Here is a 12990-nt window from a genome sequence, read left to right as displayed (position 1 = left end):
AAATCCCAAGGGATTCCCAAAAAATGCCAAAAAATGCCCCAAAAAATCCCAAATAATTCCCAAAGATTTGCCCCCAAAATTCCCAAAAAATGCCCCAAAAATCCCAAATAATTCCCAAAGATTTGCCCCAAAATTCCCCCAAAAATTCCCAAATATTTGCCCCAAAATCCCCCCAAAATTCCCGAAATTCCCAAGGATTATTCCCACTTTTCCCCCATTCCATTCCCAAGACAAAATTCCAGGAATTCCTCACTAAATCTATTTTTTATTCACATTACAAACAAAGAAGAAAATTCCAAAAAAATCCCAAAAAAACCCGGGGGAAAAAATTCCCATTTTTTTTTTTTCCTTTTCCCCCCACCCCAATCCCAGAAGATTTTTGGGATCAAATCCTCTTTTTTTCCACCAATTTTGGGATTTCCTTCCCAAAACTTCCCGGGATTTTCCGGCTGAATAAATACAATAAATTACGGAACGGCCCAAAATTCCCAAAATTTTCTCCGAAACCTCCAAAAATTCCCCGAAACCACCCAAAATTCCGGGATTTCCTCCAACCTAATTTTTTTTTAAAATTATTTTTCCTGGGAAAACTTAGGGAAAAACCAAAAAAATTCCAAATTTTTTTATTTCTTTAACAATTTCTACCCCTACTTTTTCCTACTCTACCCTACCCGAAACTACGGCCGGGAAAACGCCGGAAAAAATTCCCAAAATTTTGGTTTTTTTCCCGATTTTCACCCTTCCGGCTTCTCCTCCTCTCCGGGATTCCGGAGTCAGGATCCGATCCCGGAATTCCGGTCGGGATCGTGGAGCCGTCGATGCTTGGCCAACGTTGAGGGATCTCCAAAGGTTTTCCCGCATTTGGAGCAAATTTCTTGGGATTCATCCAAGGATTTCCCGATTTTTTGGGATTCCGCCAAGGATTTCCCGATTTTTTGGGATTCATTCAAAGATTTCCCAATTTTTTGGGATTCCGCCGAGGATTTCCCAATTTTTTGGGATTCCGCCAAGGATTTCCCAATTTCTTGGGATTCCACCAAAGATTTCCCGATTTTTTGGGATTCCACCGAGGATTTCCCAATTTTCTGTGATTCCTCATGGAGCCGTCGATGCTTGGCCAACGTTGAGGGATCTCCAAAGGTTTTCCCACATTTGGGGCAAATTTCTTGGGATTCATCCAAGGATTTCCCGATTTCTTGGGATTCCACCAAAGATTTCCCAATTTCTTGGGATTCCATCATGGATTTCCCAATTTCTTGGGATTCCACCGAAAATTTCCCAATTTCTTGGGATTCCGCCGAAGATTTCCCAATTTTCTGGGATTCCACCATGGATTTCCCAATTTCTTGGGATTCCACCAAAGATTTCCCAATTTTTTGGGATTCATTCAAAGATTTCCCAATTTCTTGGGATTCCACCAAGGATTTCCCAATTTTTGGGGATTCCACCAAGGATTTCCCAATTTTTTGGGATTCCACCAAAGATTTCCCAATTTTTTGGGATTCATTCAAAGATTTCCCAATTTTTTGTGATTCCGCCAAGGATTTCCCAATTTTCGGGGATTCCTCATGGAGCCGTCGATGCTTGGCCAACGTTGAGGGATCTCCAAAGGTTTTCCCGCATTTGGGGCAAATTTCTTGGGATTCATCCAAGGATTTCCCGATTTTTTGGGATTCATCCAAGGATTTCCCAATTTTCTGTGATTCCACCGAGGATTTCCCAATTTTTGGGGATTCCACCGAGGATTTCCCAATTTTCTGGGATTCCACCAAAGATTTCCCAATTTTCTGTGATTCCACCGAGGATTTCCCAATTTTCTGTGATTCCACCAAAAATTTCCCAACTTTCTGGGATTCATTCAAAGATTTCCCAATTTTCTGGGATTCCACCAAAGATTTCCCAATTTTTTGGGATTCCGCCAAGGATTTCCCAATTTTCGGGGATTCCTCATGGAGCCGTCGATGCTTGGCCAACGTTGAGGGATCTCCAAAGGTTTTCCCGCATTTGGGGCAAATTTCTTGGGATTCATCCAAGGATTTCCCGATTTTTTGGGATTCCGCCAAAGATTTCCCAATTTTTTGGGATTCCACCAAGGATTTCCCAATTTTTGGGGATTCCACCGAAAATTTCCCAATTTCTTGGGATTCCGCCAAGGATTTCCCAATTTTCGGGGATTCATTCAAAGATTTCCCAATTTCTTGGGATTCCACCAAAGATTTCCCAATTTTTTGGGATTCATTCAAAGATTTCCCAATTTTTTGGGATTCCTCATGGAGCCGTCGATGCTTGGCCAACGTTGAGGGATCTCCAAAGGTTTTCCCGCATTTGGGGCAAATTTCTTGGGATTCATTCAAAGATTTCCCAATTTTCTGTGATTCCACCGAAAATTTCCCAATTTCTTGGGATTCCGCCAAAAATTTCCCAATTTTCTGTGATTCCACCGAAAATTTCCCAATTTTTTGGGATTCCACCAAAGATTTCCCAACTTTTTGGGATTCCACCAAAGATTTCCCAATTTTTGGTGATCCCACCGAGCATTTCCCAACTTTCTGGGCTCCCTCACGAACCCCTCGACGTTTGGCCGCCGCCGCCGGTCCCGCCAAGGATCTCCCACTTTCCTGCGCCTCCCCGCGAACCCCTTGGTTCTCTCCCAACGCCGGCGCCTCCGTGACCGATTTCCCGCGTTCCGAGCAGCTTTTTTGGCAACTCTCCCGGCCCCGTTGGTTCTCTCCCAACGCCGGCGCCTCCGTGACCGATTTCCCGCCCTCCCCGCGGCTTTTCCGGGCCCCGTGCGCCCTCTGGTGCTTCTGGAAGTGGAGCGTGGAGTTGAAGCTCTTGCCGCACTCGCCGCAGACGTGGGGGCGGCCGCCGGCGTGCGTGCGCTGGTGCCGGTAGAGGTGCGAGGTCCTCCCGAAGCTCTTCCCGCACTCCTGGCACTCGTAGGGTTTCTCCCCGGTGTGGATGCGTTGGTGCCGCTCCCAGTGCGAGCTCCAGGAGAAGCTTTTCCCGCAATCCCCGCACCGGTACGGCTTCTCCGCCGCGCCGGTGCCGGCGTGGAAACTGCGCCGGTGCCGCGCGTACTGCGGGCGGGCGCCGAAGCTCTTGCCGCAATCCTCGCAGCGGAAGGGGCCCTCGGCCAGGTGGAGGCGCTGGTGCTTCACCAAGGCGGGCGCGTCGCCGAAGCTCTTGCGGCACAGGGAGCACCTGTAGGGCCGGACGCCGGTGTGGGTGCCCTGGTGGCGCTCGAAGTGCAGGATGCTGCCGAAGCTGCGGCCGCAGTAGGTGCAGATGTAGGAGCGGCCGCCGGCGTGGCCGCGCTGGTGCCGGTAGAGGTGGGAGCTCCTGGAGAAGCTCTTGCCGCACTCCTGGCACTCGTAGGGTTTCTCGCCGGTGTGGATGCGCCGGTGCCGCAGCCAATGCGAGCTCCAGGAGAAGCTTTTGCCGCAGTCGCCGCACTGGAAGGGCAAAGCCCCCGTGTGCAGCCGCCGGTGCGTGGCCAACTCCTTGTTCCGACGGAAACTCTTCCCGCACTCCTGGCATTCGTAAGGAAAACCCCGCGGTTTTGCCGGCGCCGTTTCGCCGCCGCCGTGGCCGCGTTGGTGCCGGTAAAGGTTGGAGGAGACGTTGAAGCTTTTGCCGCAATGGAGACACCGGAAGGGTTTTTCCCCCGTGTGCGTCCGGCGGTGTTTGGAGAAATGGGAGCTGCAGCTGAAGCTCTTCCCGCACTCCGAGCACTCGTAGCTTTTTTGGAGGACGATGATGCTCCCGAAATTGGAAAAATTTGGGGATTTGGGGTTTTTTGGGTGGTTTTTGGATGATGACGATGCCGCGGAAGCGCCGGGGTGGATTTGTTGCACCACGGTCCAGCGGAAAGTTTCGGGGTCCGACCCCGCGACGGCCGCGGGGCTCGGGTCGGAGCCGGGGGTTCCTGAGGGGGGAAAAAAAAATTGGGAATTTTGGGGGGATTTCATGGGTTTTGTGGGATTTTTTTCCTATTTTTTTTGGGGAATTTTTCCCATTTTTTATGTGAATTTTTCCCATTTTTTGCAGAATTTTCCCCCATTTTTTTTAGAATTTTTCCCCATTTTTATGTGAATTTTTCCCAATTTTTATGTGAATTTTCCCCTTTTTTTTGTGCAATTTTCCCCTTTTTTTTGTGCAATTTCCCCCTGTTTTAATGGGAATTTTCCCCATTTTTAATGGGATTTGTCACCATTTTTTGTGGGATTTCCCCCTGTTTTAATGGGAATTTCCCCATTTTTAATGGGAATTTTCCCCTTTTTTTTAGAATTTTTTTCCATTTTTTTTAGAATTTTTCCCCATTTTTTTGTGGAATTTCCCCCTGTTTTAATGTGAATTTTCCCAACTTTTTTTGTGGGATTTGTCCCCATTTTTTTTAGAATTTTTCCCCATTTTTTATGTGAATTTTCCCCTTTTTTTTGTGGAATTTCCCCGTTTTAATGGGAATTTTCCCCATTTTTTGTGGAATTTTCCCCCATTTTTGATGTGAATTTTCTCAGTGTTTTGTGGATTTTTTCCCATTTTTAATGTGATTTGTCCCCCTTTTTTTGTGGAATTTTCCGCTGTTTTAATGGGATTTGTCCCAATTTTTTTGTGGAATTTTCCCCCTTTTTTGTGGAATTTTTCCCAATTTTGCTGTGAATTTTCCCCCATTTTTGGTGCGAATTTTCTCAGTGTTTTGTGGAATTTTCCCCATTTTAATGGGATTTTTCCCATTTTTTTTAGAATTTTTTTTCCATTTTTTTTAGAATTTTTCCCCATTTTTTGTGGAATTTCCCCCTGTTTTAATGGGATTTTTCCCCTTTTTTTTAGAATTTTTCCCTGTTTTTTTTTAGAATTTTTCCCCATTTTTTTGTGGATCTTCCCCCTGTTTTAATGGGAATTTTCCCCAATTTTATGTAGAATTTTTCCCCATTTTAATGGGATTTTTCCCCTTTTTTTTTTTTAGAATTTCCCCCCATTTTTTTAGAATTTTTCCCCATTTTTATGTGAATTTTTCCCCATTTTTTATGTGAATTTTCCCCCTTTTTTGCAGAATTTTCCCCCATTTTTTTAGAATTTTTCCCCATTTTTTACGCGAATTTTTCCCCTTTTTTGCGGAATTTTCCCTCATTTTTGCTGTGAATTTTCCCAATTTTTTGCTGTGAATTTTCTCAGTGTTTTGTGGAATTTTCCCCTGTTTTAATGGGAATTTTCCCCATTTTTTGTGGAATTTTCCCCACTTTAATGGGATTTGTCCCCAGTTTTTAATGTGATTTGTCCCCAATTTTTTAGAATTTTTCCCCATTTTTATGTGAATTTTTCCCCATTTTTATGCAAATTCCCCCCCATTTTAATGGGAATTTTCCCCCTTTTTGCAGAATTTTCCCCATTTTTTAATGTGATTTGTCCCCATTTTTATTGCGAATTTTCCCCATTTTTATTGCGAATTTTCCGGTTTATTTTATGGGATTTTTGGAATTTTTTTAATGGGATTTATGGGATTTTTATTGGGATTTTTTTAATGGGATTTCTGGGATTTTTAAATGGGATTTTGGGGTTTATTTTATGGGATTCTTTGGGATTTTTAAATGGGATTTTTGGGATTTTTTAAAATGGGATTTATGGGATTTATTTATGGGACTTTGGAAATTTTTATTGGGATTTTTAATAGGATTTTTAAATGGGATTTATGGGATTTTTAATAGGATTTATGGGGTTTATTTTATGGGATTTTTTGGGATTTTAAAATGGGATTTTTTTATGGGACTTTGGGAATTTTTATGGGATTTTTAATGGGATTTGTGGAATTTTTAATGGGATTTTTAAATGGGATTTATGGGATTTTTTGATAGAATTTATGGGACTTTTAAAATGGGATTTTTGGGATTTATTTACGGGATTTTTGGGGTTTATTTTATGGGATTTTTGGGGATTTTTAAATGGGATTTTTTTTTGATTTTTCAATAGAATTTATGGCATTTTTTAATGGGATTTTTGGGATTTTAATGGGATTTTTGGGGTTTATTTTATGGGATTTTTGGGGATTTTTAAATGGGATTTTTTTTTATTTTTAAATGGAATTTATGGGATTTTTAAATGGAATTTATGGGATTTTTAAATGGGATTTTTTAAATGGGATTTTTTGGGATTTTTTATGGGATTTATGGGATTTTGAAATGGGATTTTTTAAATGGGATTTTTGGGAATTTTTTAATGGGATTTTTGGGGTTTATTTTATGGGATTTTTGGGGATTTTTTAATGGGATTTTTGGGATTTTTTTAATGGGATTTTTGGGAATTTTTTTATGGGATTTTTGGGGATTTTTTAATGGGATTTTTGGGATTTTTTAATGGGATTTTTGGGGTTTTTTAATGGGATTTTTGGGTTTTTTTATGGGATTTTTGGGGTTTTTATGGGATTTTCCCCCTTCCCAAACTTACCCCGGATCCCATTGGGCTCGAAGGGATCTTCCTCCCCTTCATCCCCAAAAATCACCTCCGGCTCCTCCTCCTCCTCCTCCTCCTCTTCCTCCCCCCATGGATCCATGGCCCGGTCAGGGATCCTGGAAAATCCCAAAAAATAAAATAAAATTCAAATTCCAAAAAATAAAATAAAATAAAATAAAAAAAATAAAATAAAATAATAAAAAATAAAATAAAATAAAAATAAAATAAAATAAAATAAAAATTAAAATTAAAATAAAATAATAAAATAAAATAAAATAAAATAAATAAAATAAAATAAAAAATAAACTAAAATAAAATAAAAATAAAATAAAATAAAATAAAATTAGAATAAAATAAATAAAATAACATAAAATAAAATAAAATTCAAATCCAATAAAATAAAATAAAATAAAATAAAATAAAATAAAAAATAAAATAAAATAAAATAAAAATAAAAATTAAAATAAAAAAATAAAATAAAATAAAATAAAAAAAATAAAATAAAATAAAAAATAAAATAAAATAAAATAAAAATAAAATAAAATAAAATTAGAATAAAATAAAATAAAATAACATAAAATAAAATAAAATTCAAATCCAATAAAATAAAATAAAATAAAATAAATAAAATTAAAAAAAAAAAAAAATAAAAATAAAATAAAAAATAAAATAAAATAAAATAAAAATAAAATAAAATAAAATAAAATAAAATAAAATAAAATAAAATAAAATAAAATTCAGTTACTAAAAAATCCCAGCCCCCAAAAAATCCCAGGAATTAAAACCCCAAATCCCCAATTTTTCCATTAATTAATGACCCAAAACCCCAAATTTTTCATTCATTAAAGGCCCCAAAAATCCCCATTTTCACCCCAAATGAACGACCCAAATCCCCAATTTTTGCAATAATTAAAGGCCCCAAAATCCCCAATTTTCCCATTAATTAAACCCCAATTTTCCCATTAATTAAAGCCCAAAAAATCCCCAATTTTCCCCTTCATTAACGACCCCAAACCCCCCAATTTTCCCCCAAATCCACGCCCCAAAATCCCCAATTTTTCCATTAATTAACGACCCCAGACCCCCATTATTTCCAATAATTAAAGACCAAAAAATCCCAATTTTTCCATTAATTAAAGACCCCAAAAATCCCCATTTTCCCCCCAAATCCGTGCCCCAAAATCCCCATTTTCCCCTTCATTAAAGACCTCAAAATCCCCTTTCCCCCCCTTCATTAAAGATCCAAAAATCCTCAATTTTGCTCTTCATAAAAGACCCCAAAAATCCCAATTTTCCCTTAATTAAACCCCCAAAATCCCCAATTTTTCCATTAATTAAAGACCCCAAAATCCCCATTTTTCGCCTTAATTAAACCCCCAAAAATCCAAATTTTTCCATTAATTACAGACCCCAAAATCCCCAATTTTTCCCTTAATTAAAGACCCCAAAAATCCCAATTTTCCCCTTAATAAATCGACTAAAAAAACCCAAATTTCCCCTTAACTAAACCCCCAAAAATCCTCATTTCCCCACGCATCAACGACCCCAAAATCCCCAATTTTTCCATTAATTAAAGCCCCCAAAATCCCCATTTTTCGCCTTAATTAAACCCCCAAAAATCCGAATTTTTCCATTAATTAAAGACCCCAAAATCCCCAATTTCTCCATTAATTAAAGCCCCCAAAATCCCAATTTTTCGCCTTAATTAAACCCCCAAAATCCTCATTTCCCCCATGCATTAACGACCCCAAAACCCCCAATTTTTCCATTAATTAAGGACCCCAAAATCCCCATTTTTCGCCTTAATTAAACCCCCAAAATCCCCATTTTTCACCTTAATTAAACCCCCAAAAATCCCCATTTTTCCCTTAATTAAACCCCCAAAAATCCCCATTTTCCCCACGCATCAACGACCCCAAAATCCCCATTTTTCCCCCAAATCCGCGCCCCAAAATCCCCAATTTTCCCCTTAATGAAACCCCCAAAAATCCGAATTTTCCCCTTAATAAATCGACTAAAAAACCCAATTTTTCCCTTAATTAAAGCCCCCAAAACCCCCAATTTTTCCCCAAATCCGCGCCCCAAACTCCCCAATTTTTCCCTTAATTAAACCCCCCAAAATCCTCATTTCCCCACGCATCAACGACCCCAAAATCCCCAATTTTTTCATTAATTAAGGACCCCAAAATCCCCATTTTTCCCCTTAATTAAACCCCCAAAAATCCTCATTATTCCCTTAATTAAAGACCAAAAAAATCCCCAATTTTTCCCTTAATTAAAGCCCCCAAAAATCCCCATTTTTCCCCTTAATCCGCGCCCCAAAATCCCCAAATTTCCCCTTCATTAAAGATCAAAAATCTCCATTTTTCCATTAATTAAAGACCCCAAAATCCCAATTTTTCGCCTTAATTAAACCCCCAAAATCCCCAATTTTTCCATTAATTAACGACCCCAAAATCCCCAATTTTTCCATTCATTAAACCCCCAAAAATCCTCATTTTGTCCTTAATAAAAGACCCCAAAAATCCGAATTTTCTCTTAATTAAAGACCCCAAAAACCTCCATTTTCCCCTTAATAAAACGATTAAAAAACCCTAATTTTCCCTTCATTAAAGACCCCAAAAATCCCCATTTTTCCCTTAATAAAACGATTAAAACCCCCTCATTTTCCCTTAATTTAAGCCCCCAAAAATCCCCAATTTTCCCCTTAACTAAACCCCCAAAAATCCCAATTTTCCCCACGCATCAACGACCCCAAAACCCCCAATTTCCCCCCAAATCCGCGCCCCAAAATCCGTATTTTCCCCTTAATTAAAGCCCCCCAAAATCCCCATTTTTCACCTTAATTAAACCCCCAAAAATCCCCATTTTTCCCTTAATTAAAGACCCCAAAAACCCCAAATTTTCCCTTAATTAAACCCCCAAAAATCCTCATTTCCCCACGCATCAACGACCCCAAAAATCCCCATTTTTCCCCCAAATCCGCGCCCCAAAATCCCCAATTTTTCCATTAATTAAACCCCCAAAAATCCCCAATTTTTCCATTAATTAAAGATCCAAAAATCCTCATTTTGCCCTTAATAAAAGACCCCAAAACCCCCAATTTTCCCCCAAATCCACGCCCCAAAATCCCCAATTTTACCCTTAATTAAAGACCCCAAAATCCCCAATTTTCCCCTTAATTAAAGCCCCCAAAAATCCCCATTTTTCCCCCAAATCCGCTCCCAAAAATCCCCAATTTTTCCATTCATTAAAGACCAAAAAATCCTCATTTTTCGCCTTAATTAAACCCCCAAAAATCCTCATTTTTTCATTAATTAAAGCCCCCAAAACCCCCAATTTTTCCCTTAATTAAAGCCCCCAAAATCCCCAATTTTTCCATTAATTAAAGACCCCAAAATCCCCAATTTTCGCCTTAATTAAACCCCCAAAATCCCCAATTTTTCCATTAATTAAAGACCCCAAAAATCCCAATTTTCCCCCCAAATCCGCGCCCCAAAATCCCCAATTTTACCCTTAATTAAAGATCCAAAAATCCCCAATTTTCCCCTTAATTAAAGCCCCCAAAATCCCCATTTTTCCCCCAAATCCGCGCCCCAAAATCCCCAATTTTTCCATTAATTAAACCCCCAAAAATCTGTATTTTCCCCTTAATTTAAAGCCCCAAAATCCCCATTTTTCGCCTTAATAAAAGACCCCAAAAATCCCCATTTTTCCCCCAGATCCACACCCCAAAATCCCAATTTCCCCTTAATTAAAGACCCCAAAAATCCCCATTTTCCCCCAAAATCCGCGCCCCAAAATCCCCAATTTTCCCCTTAATGAAACCCCCAAAAATCCCCATTTCCCCATGCATTAACGACCCCAAAACCCCCAATTTTTCCATTAATTAAAGACCCCAAAATCCCCAATTTTCGCCTTAATTAAACCCCCAAAAATCCGAATTTTTCCATTAATTAAAGACCCCAAAAATCCCAATTTTCCCCTTAATAAATCGACTAAAAAAACCCGAATTTCCCCTTAACTAAAGACCCAAAAATCCCCATTTTCCCCCAAAATCCGCGCCCCAAAATCCCAATTTTCCCCTTAATTAAAGCCCCCCAAAATCCTCATTTTTTCATTAATTAAAGACCCCAAAATCCCCATTTTTCACCTTAATTAAACCCCCAAAAATCCCCATTTCCCCACGCATCAACGACCCCAAAATCTCCATTTTCCCTTAATTAAAGCCCCCAAAATCCCCAATTTTTCCATTAATTAACGACCCCAAAAATCCCAATTTTCCCCTTAATAAATCGCCCAAAAAACCCAAATTTCCCCTTAATGAAACCCCCCAAAATCCCAATTTTCCCCTTAATAAATCGACTAAAAAAACCCAATTTTTCCCTTCATCAAAGACCCAAAAATCCCCAATTTCCCCCCAAATCCGCGCCCCAAAATCCCCAATTTTCCCCTTCATCAAAGCCCCCAAAAACCCCCATTTTTCCCCAAATCCGCGCCCCAAAATCCCAATTTTCCCCTTCATTAAAGCCCCCAAAATCCCCATTTTTCCCCTTAATGAAACCCCCAAAAATCCCAATTTTCCCCTTAATAAATCGACTAAAAAACCCCAATTTTCCCTTCATCAAAGCCCCCAAAATCCCCATTTTTCCCCCAAATCCGCGCCCCAAAATCCCCATTTTCCCCTTAATTAAAGACCCCAAAATCCCCAATTTTTCCATTAATTAAAGACCCCAAAATCCCCAATTTTTCCATTCATTAAACCCCCAAAAATCCTCATTTTGTCCTTAATTAAAGCCCCCAAAAATCCGAATTTTCCCCTTAATTAAAGACCCCAAAAATCCCAATTTTCCCCTTAATAAATCGACTAAAAAACCCCAATTTTTCCCTTAATTAAAGACCCCAAAAATCCCCATTTTCTCCCCAAATCCACCCCCCAAAATCCCCAATTTTCCCCTTCATTAAAGACCAAAAAACCCCCAATTTTCCCATTAATTAAACCCCAATTTTTCCCTTAATTAAAGACCCCAAAATCCCCATTTTTTCCCTTAATTAAAGCCCCAAAATCTCCAATTTTTCCATTCATTAAAGACCAAAAAATCCTCATTTTTCGCCTTAATTAAACCCCCAAAAATCCTCATTTTTTCATTAATTAAAGACCCCAAAACCCCCAATTTTTCCCTTAATTAAAGACCCCAAAAATCCCCAATTTTTCCATTAATTAAAGACCCCAAAAATCCCAATTTTCCCCCCAAATCCGCGCCCCAAAATCCCCAATTTTACCCTTAATTAAAGATCCAAAAATCCCCAATTTTCCCCTTAATTAAAGCCCCCCAAAATCCCCATTTTTCACCTTAATTAAACCCCCAAAAATCCCCATTTTTCCCCTTAATGAAACCCCCAAAAATCCCAATTTTCCCCTTAATAAATCGACTAAAAAACCCCAATTTTCCCTTCATCAAAGCCCCCAAAATCCCCATTTTTCCCCCAAATCCGCGCCCCAAAATCCCCATTTTCCCCTTAATTAAAGACCCCAAAATCCCCAATTTTTCCATTAATTAAAGACCCCAAAATCCCCAATTTTTCCATTCATTAAACCCCCAAAAATCCTCATTTTGTCCTTAATTAAAGCCCCCAAAAATCCGAATTTTCCCCTTAATTAAAGACCCCAAAAATCCCAATTTTCCCCTTAATAAATCGACTAAAAAACCCCAATTTTTCCCTTAATTAAAGACCCCAAAAATCCCAATTTCCCCCCAAATCCACCCCCCAAAATCCTCATTTTCCCCTTCATTAAAGCCCCCAAAAATCCGTATTTTCCCCTTAATTAACGACCCCAAAATCCCCATTTTTCCCCTTCATTAAAGACCCCAAAATCCCCATTTTTTGCCTTAATTAAAGCCCCCAAAATCCCCAATTTTCCCCTTCATTTAAGCCCCCAAAAATCCGTATTTTTCCCTTAATTAAAGACCCCAAAATCCCCATTTTTCCCCTTCATTAACGACCCCCAAATCCCAATTTTTCCATTAATTAAAGCCCCCAAAATCCCAATTTTCCCCTTAATTAAAGCCCCCCAAAATCCTCATTTTTTCATTAATTAAAGACCCCAAAATCCCCATTTTTCACCTTAATTAAACCCCCAAAAATCCTCATTTCCCCCATGCATTAACGACCCCCAAATCCCAATTTTTCCATTAATTAAAGACCCCAAAATCCTCATTTTTCCCTTAATTAAAGACCCCAAAAATCCCAATTTTCCCCTTAATAAATCGACTAAAAAACCCCATTTTCCGCCTTAATTAAAGACCCCAAAAATCCGAATTTCCTCTTAATTAAAGACCCCAAAATCCTCATTTTCCCCTTAATAAATCGACTAAAAAACCCCAATTTTCCCTTCATCAAAGCCCCCAAAATCCCCATTTTTCCCCCCAAAAACCCCCTCCCCTCCCCCACCCCACCGGCACAAAGCCGCCGCTCCTCCCCTCCCCCACCCTCCCCCAAACCCCCCAAAATCCGGGAATTCCTCCCCTCCCCCACCCC

The 12990-nt window shown here is 39.4% G+C and overlaps 1 protein-coding gene across 1 annotated transcript; it reads right to left on the bottom strand.

The window, feature by feature from the left end:
- Positions 1–245: 245 nt before the first annotated feature.
- LOC139586256 (zinc finger protein 814-like) lies at positions 246–12927 on the bottom strand. The gene is made up of 3 exons (XM_071419514.1): positions 12909–12927; positions 6445–6566; positions 246–3928 (listed from the first exon to the last, which is right to left on the bottom strand). The coding sequence occupies exons 2-3, from the start codon at positions 6548–6550 to the stop codon at positions 774–776; spliced, it is 3261 nt and encodes a 1086-aa protein (XP_071275615.1). The 5' UTR covers positions 6551–6566; positions 12909–12927; the 3' UTR covers positions 246–773.
- Between the last annotated feature and the right edge of the window lie 63 nt (positions 12928–12990).

This window comes from Agelaius tricolor, unplaced genomic scaffold, assembly GCF_023055355.1.
Source record: "Agelaius tricolor isolate 1412-34295 unplaced genomic scaffold, bAgeTri1.0.p SCAF_110, whole genome shotgun sequence".
Classification (NCBI taxonomy): domain Eukaryota; kingdom Metazoa; phylum Chordata; class Aves; order Passeriformes; family Icteridae; genus Agelaius; species Agelaius tricolor.
This window is presented reverse-complemented; position numbering and strand designations above follow the sequence as displayed.